Genomic DNA, 13,745 nt, shown 5'->3' on the forward strand with positions numbered 1-13,745 from the left:
CCGAGCGATGAGGTACAGTTCTTCTTACCGCCTGTAGAGGCGCTTTACGTTAACACGCACACAAAAAGGCGTAGAAGAAGAAGAAATCAGGGCGTGCATACGTTTTAAACCGAAGCGGTACATCAACAAGAAACTCTCCCTGGAGGCGGTTGATAAGGAAACAGCGATAACAAATAGGTAATAATGCAAATAACGGCGACTTATTTACTCCAAAAAGCGACAAAACAACCATAATATTATGACTATATTAATAATAATCTGTATTGTTTTTTTTATTTTCAGCTAGTAATGTTAGCAAGGTGATAAACAAAAGTTTACTGTGTAAACCAGGTGTTTCATTGCTGGAGGTAGTGAACGCTGTCATATGTTTATAAATGGTTCAAATCTCAGGAGTTTTTGCACTAAGTTAAAAAGAATTCAGTAGAAATGCAATAGAAATAAATAGTACCATTTCTTATGAAGTAAATCCACTTCAGGAAAAAAAAAGTGCACGTCTGCTACACTTTACTTCCTTTATTAACAGTTCATGTTTATTCTGCTCATTCAATTTTTATTTCCTTTTCATTATTTCTATTGTATTTTATTTTACTAGTTTAGATTCTACTTTGTCATTGCACAAATTATGGTACAAGGCAACAAAATGCAGTTGGTGTCTAAACACAAGTGTATTGGTAGCAGTGTAAAATATACACGTGTGTGCAGGTTGGTAAGGTGGTGATATGACAAATACAAATAGTAGACGAATGAACAGTACGAATATAAATAAACAGTACACAGAACGGCGATTATATATAATCTAATCCAATACTCCAGAACCCAATCTACAGAAAAACAATGTCCAGAGGATTCTTCTTTATATTGTATAATTGTGAGGTTGCTGTATAAGTGTGTGAACTTTCCTCCACTCACCTTCCTGTAGGTGCTTATGCGAACGATGCAGGGGTCTGCACAGACCAGACGGCGAGCGGCTCTGGACTTCGAGGCCTGTTATGAGTCCTTGTGTGCGACTCAGGGCTCGGCCCCGGTTGCTGTTGTGAGATCGGGCCTAAGACAAGGAGTGTTGGACTTTAATGGAGACTCCATCGGTTTCCCAGACTGGGCGGCTATACTTTCAGCATTGGCCATCAACAAGCAGCTGCACCATGTCACCGTTCGAAGTTGCTATCTTTCCAGAATAGGCACTCAGGGTTGGTAATTCCATAGTCAACTGAAAACCAAATCAGAATCTCCTTTGAAAAATACTTTTCTTTTGTGTCAAACATAACTTTAGGTACTTTTAAACATGTATGTTAATGTATGTGGAAGATGGTAGATAGCTCTTTTACTCGAGTGTGTTAAGCATCCCTGTGGTATAGCATCAGCAGCAGGTTGAAGAGATCTGGTTACTCTGAGGAAGTGCATGATAGCCTTCAACTTGTCAGATTGGTGGCTGTCACAAGAAAACTGGTGGGTGTGAATTGGCCGAGGGCAAAAAGGAAAACTGATTGTCTTGATTAGAGGTCGACCGAATTTATACCGATATCTGGGTTGGATCGTAATTGCCGATAACCGATCAATCAACCGATTAGTTTTAAAATGGCTACTGGACAAAATAAAAAAATAACACTCCATGTAAATTAGTATTGAACTTTAGAACAAAAATGAAATAAATATTAATATATCTATTCATAATTAGAATTATATAATCGATAAATTGTAAATATAATATAGTGCTTATCCGTGCACAGCGCACTCTCCGTGCAGCACGCTGTCTCGCCTGTAAAAACAAACAGCACGTGGCGTCAGTTATTCGCCTCTAGAGGCCGCTCTCGTAATGACAACGGACCTTCTCAACCGCTTAAGCAACGGACGCAAGCCGGAAAAACTATCGGTGTGGATTTTTGCCAATAGTTCCAGCAGACAACTATTAAAACCGATTAATCGTTCGACCACTAGGCGTGATGCTCAGCACTAAAATATAGGCATTGAAGTAACGAATTACCCACTCGATATGATTGATTAAAATTTTACTGCAGCTGTTTTTTTTTTTTTTTTTTTTTTTTTTTTTTTTAAGATTTGTCACTTGACTGATTCTTAATTCAAATCACTTGATAGTCATGTGATCCTCTGTGAAACACTCTTCCAGGTTCTTCTAAGACTCCTGTCAGAAAGAAGGCTCCGGATGTCCATTCGAAGGGCATGACGTTTCAGCTCTGCAGGACTGTACAGAAATGCCTGGGGCTTTCAGCCAGCCTTAAAACGCTCCACCTGCACGGACTGCCGCTCAGAGAAAGAGACCTGGATGCACTCACTAAGGTCGGGTTAAATCAGCTTAAGCGCTAATATTTTTCACCGTGTTCAAATTTATATGTTTTATATGTATATACTTTTCAGGGTTTGTCCACAAGTGTTTCATTGGAGCATTTGTCTTTGGCACACTGCCCCATTGGAGACAATGGACTAGAGAGTGAGTTTTACTGAAGTGTTTATGTATGTATATGTGTGTGTATGCGTGTGTATAAATATCATTTATTTTTCCCAAATAGAATGAAATTGTGTTGCTGATTTGTCCTTTTCTGATTCAGCTATTTGTCAGAGTGTAAAATATTCAACGACTATTAAAACAGTGGATTTCACTGCCTGTAATATTACATGGCGAGGGGCAGAGCATATGGCAAACATTATGAAGGTGAGCTGGTTTTTAATGTGTTTGAGATGAGTTACTGTTTAGAAAGTATGAAAGAAAGCAATAGATTTCACCAAGGACGGAGTTTTGTTACTGTTTAGCTTCATTTACTAGAGAACAAATATATGAATTTCCAAAACGTTTTCACCAATTACTCATCTATGGGATATAAGCAAATACGAATGAGACTATATGGATAAAAGTATTGGGACACCGGAATTTAATGATGTGGTTTCCATGAATTGGAGTGGAAGATCTCCTGCTAGTGAGATCTGACCTCAACCCTTTTGATCACCTTTGGGAAGACTGTGAATGCTGACTGCACCCCAGGCCTCCTTACCCCACATACATCGGTACCAACACCCTTTGGTGCTGAATGAGGACAAATCTTCCCAATTACAATCCAAAATCTAGAAGAACATCATCTCTGGAGGTTATTATAAAAACGAACGGAGACTAAATGTGCAATGGGACGTTCAAAATGCAAATCTTGTGGTCAGGTGTCCACAAATGTTTGTCCATATAGTGCATGTATGCAGGATCTATGAAAATGCAAATATATATAAAAACCTGAATGGTTTTCTACATGGCTGGATCGTGGATTTTGAGCAGAGCCAGGCAATGAAGCGACACAGCACGGCGTGGGTGGAGACTTTGCGCTACAGGAAGGCGGAGTTTGAGGCGATGGGTGGGCTTCGCAGGATCATACTTAACGAAAATATTTTAATCGGTGACCGAGGAGTGGCATCCCTCGCTCAGGAGCTCACCGAAGACCTGTGGGTCAAAGGTTAGAAACTATTCACTGGAGCAAATTTCCTACAAATTAGTTATAATTACAGCATACCTGTTGTACAGGTGATATTATTATTATTATTATTATTATTTGATCCTGTGTTGATATTGTAGCAGTGGACCTGCAGCGGTGTGGCATCTCTAATGATGGAGCTCGTGCTCTGGAGAAAGTGCTACACTCTAACACAACCCTGTGTGTCCTGGACATCCGGAGGAACCCCCTAGTGGGTCAGTCACACTCTGGAACCCTCTCATATATAAACCCAGAACACTGATTGGATGTTAAACCTTTTTTTTTTTTTGGTTTGCTTTATGTATCTCAGATAATGAGCTGGTGAAGTCCGTGATTAAAAAAGTGCTTATGAACAATAAAGGACAGGAGTCACAGGTAAGACGTCACAGCTGTAGGTGTTTTAGCTGCAGCAATATGCTAAAGAGAGAAGAGCTAGTTGTGTTTAATGTAATCTAGGTTTCTTGTAAATTAAATAAAGAATTCGGGGTCAATTAGGATTGGTGTCCACTTCCTCCACGTGACTCTTGAAGACTTTAAGATCTGGCTGTTTTTTAGGTTTTACTAATAAAAAATATTCTTAAATGAATCCTACCACCAGCATGCTTCACTGTTTAGATGCAAAACCCAATGAGATGTGAAATGTTGGGTTTCCACCAAATGTAGGGCTAGAAAGTTCATATTAGGCCTCATCAGACCATTTAGACCAGATATTTATTACAGTAAAGGGTTAAATATGGCTTCTTTTTTTTTTTTATAATGACTTACTTAATGCTACTTTTTCATATAGCCCAGTTGGTTACACTGGATTACTTAAAAAATTTAATTACGTCGAGATGCCACCATTTCAAGACCAATTATCAGGTTCATAAGTAATGTTTACAACCTCCCGTCAGCTGTTAACTAAATTATACAATTTAGCATCTTTATACGAGGTGGTATCAAAAAAGTTTCGAGACTAGCTCTGTGTATGAGCAAGTATTTTATTTATCAATGTTTACACACTATCACCTTCAAAATAGTCCCCTTGCACAGCAATACAATGCTCCCAGCATTCCTGACACTTCTGGAATGTGTTCTGGAAATCTTCTTTTCTTGTGTGTGAAAAGAGTTCGGTGACAGGTTGCGCACGTGGTTGGACGGGCAGACGTGGTAACGCACATGGTCAGAATAGCACCAGTTGCACAGCTCCCGATGTTTACAGCACGATGTCTTTTGGCGCACCGACTTAATAAAGTCGGCGCTCCCTGTGACTGTCCATGCAGCCTTGTGCTGCTATCTGTTGTCGTGTTACAAGACTAGTCTCAAAACTTTTTGATACGACCTTACAAATGTGAAGCCCTTTTAGAAAAGGCAAGACAAGTAATATCTGTGTTTGTATTGTAGTATTTGTGGCTGAAACCTCCAACAAAAGATGCAAATGAACACTTGGGTCCGCCGGCCAGGAGAAGCACGGAAAAAGCTACCTACAGAATCGGTCAGAAAGCCATTTCGTGAAGTCATAAAGGTTTTCTTATTCTAATGGTGAATTCCGGGCCGATTATAATATGATATAAGGCACAGTATCCAAAGAAATTAATATAGCGTATTGTATTAAATTGTAAGAATATGCATACATGAAACACTTCGCAAACGAAATTGTATTTGCATACAGACACCTGATTGGCTCTTATAGTTATGATGCAATAACAAGCTTCGTTTTGCTGTTTGGCACACATACTAACGTTATACTTAATTAGTTAAAGGCTCACGACGGACATCTTTAGCGGCATGTGGAGGCCGGCCCCCTCGATCCGGCAGCACTGGCGGTATCCCATGGCGCACTGCAGCACGGGCCAAACTTCAAAGGTGAGGCTACTATTAGTAATGCAATGACGGTTCAACTATTATATTGTCCATCTTTTCAGTATCTTTTGTGGTGTTTGGTTTTCTTTAGGGGTTTACCTCAGAGTGCCACAACAGCAGATTGGAGCTTTCAGGTTTTTTCTTTATTTCTTTCTTTCTTTTTTTTTTTTTTTTTTTTTTTTTTTTTTTTTTTTTTTTACATTTAACTTTTATTAGTGCTATGAAATTCTAGTCCAATTATTTTTTTCCTTCCAGAACGCCTCATCCATTCGACTTACATTAGAGTCAGAAAGTGAGTCGGCGTCTGAGGAAAATGAAAAAGAGTTTGCACATAGTGCTCGGGAGAACATCGGCAGCAGCCAGTTCAGACGTCTACAGGCAGATTACAGGAGTCTGCAGGTACCATGTTAGTACAGTATTAGCAGATACTGCAAATGCTACATCTGCCTGGCTGAGATTTTATTTTGTCTACAACACTTGAGTTAGTAATTCATACTATCTGTATGTGTGTATGTCCTTTGTTCTGTTTATATCCATTAATTTGTCTTTTTTTCTAATCATTTATCTCACTGTCTGTCTGTTAGCGCTCGATAGTGGATGATACCGATATCTAGGTTGGATCGTACTTGCCAATGAACGATTAATCAACCGATTATTAATTATATTTAAAAAAATTGTGAAAATAAGATGCATTCTAACTGAAACAAAAAATAACATTACACTTAAATAAAAAGTTATATCCAAAATGAAAAAAATTAAAAAGACACTTCAAATAAATAGCACGTGCCATCAGTCATTCCCCCCCTAGAGGCCGCTCTTGTACTGCAAAACGCAATCCGGAAAAACTATCGGTTTTTATTTTTGCTGACAGTCTCATGAATCACCTGTCGGTGCCAAACTCTTTCGTCTATCTATATATCTGTTTATCTTTTCTGTTTGCATATCTATCTGTATTTGGGTTTCTATTAATAACTTGATCTATCTTTATATCTGATTGCCTGAATTCTATCTATTTGTGTGCTTCTGTCTGTTTGTTTGTTTGTGTTTGTCTAACAGTGAAATGCACATTTTCTTTTCCAGGAGCAGCTAAAGGAATACAAACTCCGGCTTACAGAGGAGAGAAATGCCAGGCTGAAAGTCAGCTCTCGTGTCGTCGAGGTACAGCCATCCTAATGGTTTTCTTTTGTTTATGCTATGACTTATGGCTCTTTTTCCACACTGGTTCATATACTTCGTCATCTTCTCTTACCATGTGTCTTTGTTTATTTTGAATAGCTGGAGTTAGAGAATAATCGCCTCCGCAGCCTGAATCAGTCTCTCTCAGAAGCTCACATCAGTCACTCAGTCTTGGAGGATGAACAAGTTCTGGACAGCATCGAGGCTTCCTTTCAAAAATTCCATGCCTTCCTTGACCTGCTGAAAGATGCTGGGTTAGCCAGGGATCATGTCAACATGTCAAAAATGTCAACATTTAAGTCGTTTCAGTATGCAGTGGGATAAGTGTAGTACAATGTAGTGTAGTACAGAATAAAAATCCATGATATTGATGCTCCACTGCAGGCTGGGTCAGTTGGTGTCCATGGCTGGCATTGAGCAGTCAGACTTGGGGCTTCTGAATCGTCCACAGTTCTCTTCCACACAGAGAAGAGGAGACCAGGCCAGCGAGCAGAGGAAAGAAAGTATTGCTGTAAGTATCTTTAAACATGTTTACACAGGAGGAAATTATTAAGGAACCATGGAAATGGAAATATTGTAGCAGATTCTGAAAGATTTCCATATCATGAACATTTTGTCATTCATCGCTAGTTATCAGACTTTAAAAGGCTGCAATTACCACAGCACTGCTAAATTCTTGAATCAGATTGGATAAAAGATTAGATCACACCACCTTCTTTCTTTCGGCTGCTCCCATTAGGGGTCGCCACAGCGGATCATCCGTCTCCATACTACTGTCCTCTACATCTGCCTCTTTCACACCAACTACCTGCATGTCTTCCCTCACCACATCCATAAACCTCCTCTTTGGCCTTCCTCTTTTCCTCCTTCCTGGTGGCTCCATCCTCAGCATTCTCCTATCGATATACCCCATGTTCCTCATGTCTCAATCTCACCTCCCGCACCTTGTCTCCAAAACGTCCTACATGCACTGTCCCTCTAATAAACTAATTTCTAATCCTGCATCACGTCACCTTATTAATTATTTAAAGCATTATTTTGTTTCATTTAAACAACTTGTCTAGTATCATAGTTATCCCTGACTTTCCTGACACATGTTCTGCAGATACCAACCAACTTCCAAAAAACATCAAGACCTCAATCCAGCAGTCCATCCTCTGCCGCTTCTGCAGCCTCTAAGAACTCTTGTCTCCGGAATCTCCAGTCACCACAGGAGGCGATCCTCACGCCAGCCCCGGTGCCCTCCAACCCGTCACCTTCTCCAATGGATCAGCCCAGGGTTCTTCAGCAGCAGAGTGTCTCTCCAACCCACTTAAACAGGGAGTCTGTCTCTGAAAATCGCAGAGGCAGCCGAGGCTCAAAATCGGCCAGTTCATCCAGCAGCATCCATCGTAGTGCTCTCAGTAAACTCTCTTATTCCTACAGAGATGATTTCTCTGAGGGGAAGCTCTCTTCAGCTCTGAGCTCCAGATCGTCCAGCATGTCCCAGCTTGGTTCCCAGAATCTCAGTGTCTCTGAGGGTCAGAGGAGTGCTGTTGGATTGGCTGGCCTCTAGTGACAGATCATCTTACTTTACGCTGTGTGCCAACACCTAAAATGATAGATTTTACCATTTTATAATAACTAAAGTGCTCAGAAATATTGAGTGGATCGTAGAGATTTTATGAGATAATAACAGTATGGCAATGTGATTGTGCATTAGAAATTCAATATAGTTGAAAAGTGATGAGGTGTAGGACACGATAAACTCTGATCACCAAGTGCATTGTGGGTATTCTCTACCTGTTGGAGTTGTAACCATTTGGGTGCTAAACTTTTTATTTAATTTTTTTATTAGCTCATTTTCACTATGCTGTTGTCCTTTTTGCCAAATTTCCGAGAACCAAATTGATTTAAATTTGTGAAAATGAATGAATTGTTTTTTTTATTTGTTTTTTGGTGTTCTGTGCTGTTGAGATGCTTGAAAAGTGTCTCCTGGAAGCCATTTGTTCTTTGCAGCGTTTTAAGGCAGGTTTTTGTTTTACAACTGTATATTTATTGTGGTTTTAAAAAAAAATAATAATAGATTTTTTTTTGTAAATTGTCTCAATATTTGTGAATTTGTCAGAATAAATGCGCAACCAAATTACATAGATGAAGAAAGATTTCATAATAGTGCTACTAAATAAAAACCCCTCATAAACAGCTATGATGTGGTTTATTGAATGATTATTTTGTAATTATTCATTTTTATATAAATATATTCCTCACTGCCTCACGGCCGTTGTTCCTGGAATAGGCCCTGGATCCACCCTGATTTTTACCAGGCAGTTACTTATGATGAATAAAAAAAAAACATGAGTCTGTAGTGTTCAGTAAATAATATATATTCCAGGGTTTCAGTCTGCCACACAATTGGGGGAAAAACTAAATAAATACAACTCATTGAAAATAGTGAATCAATGAGTCTGCTAAGAACTTATTTACTTCTCACAATTCATGTTTATTTATTTGTGTGTGTTATTGAGGATTATTTCCTTTAGCAATGATCTTCAGAAAACCAAAAAATATGATCTTATTCCATCCACATTTGGTAAAGAAGCAGTCTGAAGGGATCATGGATCAAGCGTATTTTGGTGAACTGGGACATTTGGATGCTGTTGTCACTCCGTTCTCTCGAGTTCACTCAGGTTTGTGGATAGTGGTGTGGTGGGCCATTTATTATCCCAGAGAGCCCTCTGTATAACCTTCTGGATCTCCCTTTAACTTTTATGTAACAATAAGGATACTTATTATAAACCCTTATTTCTCTCTTCATCTCTCTACTCTATCCTTCTCTTTCTTTCGGCATCTCTGTCGAGTTAAACATGTTCCTGAGGTACCCATGACCAGGAATGTGCATTAATTATGATACATGCATATCTAATAGGGCTGCAACAATTAATCGATAATAATCGATATTGAAATTCGTTGTCAATGAATGAAAAAAATTTTTGTTAGCTATTTTTATCTGTAAATCTGGTTTGGGCAGTGTTTATTGTTAAATGTGCTATAAAAAAAATACATTAAATTGAATCGAATCGAATGGAATCGAATCGAGATTTCTGTCACTACACGGTCTCTGAAGCTAGCTGAAGCCTGATTGGTTCGCATGCGGTGGCGTGCGCGCGCGTCCCTGTCAGCCAGTCAAAATTCTCAGTGTTGCCAACAGGAAGCTGCGTAACAGCAGAGAAGAGCTCGCGCGTCCCTGAGCCGGCTGGGAGACTCGCTCGAGCGTCAAACAGAATTGTACGTAAATATTTTTTAATTAACTAAAAATAAATAATATGTAGCTACGTTTTAATGACATTGTTCGTAGATTTTAAAATGTAATATCTGAGAAACGCGGTTTTTTTTTTTTTTTAGGGCAAAAGTTCGCTAGGTGACCAGTTGTAAACAACAAAAAGACTAGAGCTAGCTAACAGCTATAACGGTCCAAATGAAAAGCGATGTTACCTTCAATACATTTTATTTTATATTTATAAATATGAATATAATTTAAGAATTTAAGATTAATTTTGGAGTAAATTAACGCACCTTCTGTGTCGTTAACGTTTTATACAGTTTTTTTGTTTGTTTGTATGCATTTGAACATAAACCAGTTTAATCACAAGCCTCTTGAAACCGGATTGGTCAGTTTTAGTGATCAAACAATACATTATGTCCTTCTGCTGGTTGGATAATTTTTACTCTATTATATATATATATATATATATATATATATATATATATATATATATATATATATATATTATGGAGCATCTGAATCTAGGTTAATCTTTATAGATTCCGTTCTGTATTATATTTATAGCTGCTTTGCAGAAATCAACATATACACAGATCAGGATCAGCAACATTATGAGTGGTGAAGTGAACAACACTGATTATCTCTTCATCATGGTACCTGGTGTAGGGTTGGATAGCAGTCTTAGGCACCAAGTAAACATGCGTAAAGATTTGAGCGAGTTTAACAAGGGCCAAACGTCTAGACGGTGTCTAGACGACTGGATCAGAGCGTCTCCAAAACGGCAGCTGTTGTGGGGTGTTCCCCAGCTGCAGTGGTCAGTATCTATCAAAAGTGGTCCAAGGAAGGAACAGTGGGGAACCGGTGAAAGGGTCATGGGCAGCTGAGGCTAATTGATGCACGTGAAGAGCATGTGGTCCAATCTGACAGACGAGCTTCTGTAACTCAAATTGCTGAAGAAGTTAAATCGGTTAATGCTCAATGGGTCAGAACTGTTTTGGCAACAAAAGGGGGGCCAACACAATATTATTCAGATGGTCATAACGTTTTGCCCGGTCGGTGTGTAAGGTGATCATGAAATGTGACATGAGGAAAAATAGTATTTTATTATTACAGCAGCAATCCTGTCCAGACTAAACATTCGCACGGTCTTTATTAATGTGTAATGTGTCATTTATACAAAGCACAAAGACATAAATGCATAAGTCATTTAAATAGTAAGAATAATTATGCTTTTCTTTGCCTCCTTTGCCAATCCCACTATATACTGTTCAGAGAGGCAGTGGTGTACATACAGATGGTGTGATGGGGCCATTGACGTGTTTGGAGCCATAAAAGCATAAATGGAGATGCTGAGTGACAACAGGAGCATGCTGAGAGTCAGTTAGGTCGGATACTCAGATAGTGGTCAATTGATTAAAAAACCTGAATTTGCTGAAAATCACTTGCAAGATTTTCTTGATTGAAATAAAGTGCTAAGCCTCTACTTCCACTAAGATATGAGACGTAGGTATAAATGTATAAACATTCGAGACATTTTGTCTCTGTTGATGTACTGGAAGTCTTTAAGAGTCTGGACAGTGTAGATGTTTTCCCTAAAAAGTATATTAGGTGAGGTGTGTGTGCATGCATATTTTTTATATAATAACTCATTTGATATTTATTTGTGTTTTTACAGAGCAGACAGTGGCAATGCTGAACCACACATAAAAGAAGATGGTACGTTATGTTTTCTTTAAACCACAGTGTATTCCTACTAGAGCTGCAGCTTTCGATTATTTTAGTAGTCATGTAATCTACCGATTATTTCATCGATTGATAGAGTGATCGGATAAGAAGTACTTTTTCTTTATTAAAGAGCAATACTTAATATACGGAAGAAAATAAGACGGGTCTCTTAAAATGAACTGGTCATTTGTTTTCTTTTTAGGAAAATGTACATTTTAATTGCTGGAATTGCACACAAGAATATCTTTGAAAACTAAACTGACTTAGTGCACTTAATTGCCATATTACATCAAAAAGTAAATACAAATATATAAATAAATAAAAAATCTTAGATAAAAATATTAAACTCAGTTTCAAATTATTCTAAAGAAGGTAAACGCACTGTTGTTTGTTTTAGTTTAAAATGATGATTTTCTTCTCCTCGCACCTCGATGTTTTCTTCCCGTTCCTCCATTTTTAATTCGGCAACATCTGCATTTACCAGAGCGGTCCAGAGTTTTGTGGGTGGCGCATCAGTAATAACGGTCCGTGGGGAAACGCAGTGCTCCATTTGTAGTCAAATGGACCTAACAAATAATTTGCCTCGATGCATTTTTGTATTCGCATAACTCAAGTTACACGAGGAATCGTTTTACCCCTAATCCCCACCTGTAATATATTCACTCTATTTATTATGTAACCTTGCCGGGGTTTACAGATCCGGATCGCTGCTCTCAACGCAGCCTCCGAGACTGCGGACGAGCATGAGGATCCCTTTAGAAGTGCAAAACCGAGCCAGACTAAAGAGGCCCAGGTGAGTGTGTGTAATTTTATCCTCGTCTCAGAAACGACGCAGTCAGCTGCACCGATTCATCATTTCTCTTACGGTGTGCTGCAGGAAGCCGAGGCGTTTGCGTTGTACCACAGAGCTCTCGATCTGCAGAAGCATGACAAGTTCGAGGAATCGGCAAAAGCCTATCACGAGCTCCTCAAGACGCCGCTGCTTAAGGAGGTACGCACGTGTGTACCTCGATTTTTAAATCGCACTTTGCGTCTAATGGGCTGTAACAATTGATTCGGTTCTTCCTTTATTTCAGGCAGTGGCTTCTGAAGATGAGAAGGTTGGGCTGAAGCACCCGGGGCTTATGCTGAAATATTCCACTTATAAAAACCTGGCTAGCCTCGCAGTTCTCAAGGAAGACCTGGATACAGCGACAAACTTTTATGTGGAGGTAATAATTCATCGTGCTCATTACATGTATGAATGAAAGAACCCTTTCGATATAATAGAAAAATCCTCCGCATGGATCGAAGAAATGGCGGTTTTCTATGTCAAACGGTTCCCTTAAGAAGTGTTTGAGATAGCCTTACCTCGCATTGTATGCAGCATCATAAATGTTGTTAGTAGAGGTCGACGATTGATCTGCACCGATAGGTGATTGCTGGAACTATCAGCTATCGCCCAAATCCATACCGATAGTTTTTCCGGGTTGCGTTATACAGTACAAGAGCGGCCTCTAGAGGCGAATCACTGATGCCATGTGCTGTTTATTAAAACATTAATATTTTGGATGTAACCGTTTTTATTTCTTCGGAGTGTTACTTTTTGTTTCAGTTTGAATGCATGTATTTTATTTCCCTTAATATTTATTAATATAGTTATGAATATAGTATGTGTTATTTATATCAGTTGATTAATCGGTTATTGACAAGTACAATCCAACTCCACTATCGTTCGACCTCCAGTTGTTAGCATAAAGGTTATTTATGAAAGTGTCTGACTGTTCAGTCCCCGATGTACAAGCGTGCCATTTTTACGCAGGCTGTCATGCTGGACTCCACTGATGTGAACATGTGGTATAAGCTGGGTCAGGTGGCTCTGAGGAGAGTGAGCATCCCACTGGCTCGTCATGCCTTCGAGGTGGGACTGAACTGTAACCCTGACCACTGGCCGTGCCTCGACAGCCTCATCACTGTCTTATACACCCTTAGTGACTACAGCTGTACGTATTCCTTAATAGGGTTTGTGATAATGGAGTTTCTGAGATTTTTCTTTCGCTCCAGCAGTAATATTTAAAGAATAACATGGTTGTCATCTGTGTCTGGTTGGCAGGTTGCCTGTACTATATTTGCAAGGCCCTGAAGAAGGATATAGGCTACAATAAAGGCTGGGTGCTAAAGGAAAAGATTTTTGAAGAGCAGCCCTGCCTTAGACGAGACTCTATGAAGCTGTTCTCCAAACTGTATGTCACTCTCTTTTCTGATATTCACACAGATCACAGTGTATA

General features: G+C 39.2%; 2 protein-coding genes across 11 annotated transcripts in view; both read left to right on the forward strand.

Annotated features, from left to right (window-relative positions):
- The first annotated feature begins 43 nt into the window (after positions 1–43).
- Positions 44–8,672, forward strand: cep78 (centrosomal protein 78). The gene is made up of 16 exons (XM_083554022.1): positions 44–177; positions 920–1,187; positions 2,126–2,295; positions 2,374–2,446; positions 2,565–2,668; positions 3,278–3,452; positions 3,572–3,685; positions 3,781–3,845; positions 4,854–4,944; positions 5,207–5,315; positions 5,404–5,446; positions 5,568–5,711; positions 6,393–6,470; positions 6,588–6,742; positions 6,873–6,999; positions 7,594–8,672. Exons 2-16 carry the CDS (start codon positions 926–928, stop codon positions 8,041–8,043), a joined length of 2,160 nt encoding a protein of 719 aa, XP_083410148.1. The 5' UTR covers positions 44–177; positions 920–925; the 3' UTR covers positions 8,044–8,672.
- A 986-nt stretch (positions 8,673–9,658) lies between these two features.
- cabin1 (calcineurin binding protein 1) overlaps positions 9,659–13,745 on the forward strand; it is a 58,147-nt gene continuing 54,060 nt past the window's right edge. For 9 of the 10 annotated variants that reach the window (XM_083553996.1, XM_083553999.1, XM_083554000.1 and 6 more), the window contains exons 1-7: positions 9,659–9,755; positions 11,429–11,469; positions 12,176–12,271; positions 12,356–12,469; positions 12,555–12,689; positions 13,280–13,460; positions 13,571–13,700. In XM_083553996.1, coding sequence (XP_083410122.1) covers positions 11,467–11,469; positions 12,176–12,271; positions 12,356–12,469; positions 12,555–12,689; positions 13,280–13,460; positions 13,571–13,700 — 659 coding nt within the window. In that variant the 5' untranslated portion in view covers positions 9,659–9,755; positions 11,429–11,466. The remainder of the gene's footprint in view (positions 9,756–11,428; positions 11,470–12,175; positions 12,272–12,355; positions 12,470–12,554; positions 12,690–13,279; positions 13,461–13,570; positions 13,701–13,745) is intronic. The other variant, XM_083553998.1, reaches the window with a different exon arrangement.

Source organism: Silurus aristotelis (genome assembly GCF_946808225.1).
Source record: "Silurus aristotelis genome assembly, chromosome: 11".
In the NCBI taxonomy this organism is placed as follows: domain Eukaryota; kingdom Metazoa; phylum Chordata; class Actinopteri; order Siluriformes; family Siluridae; genus Silurus; species Silurus aristotelis.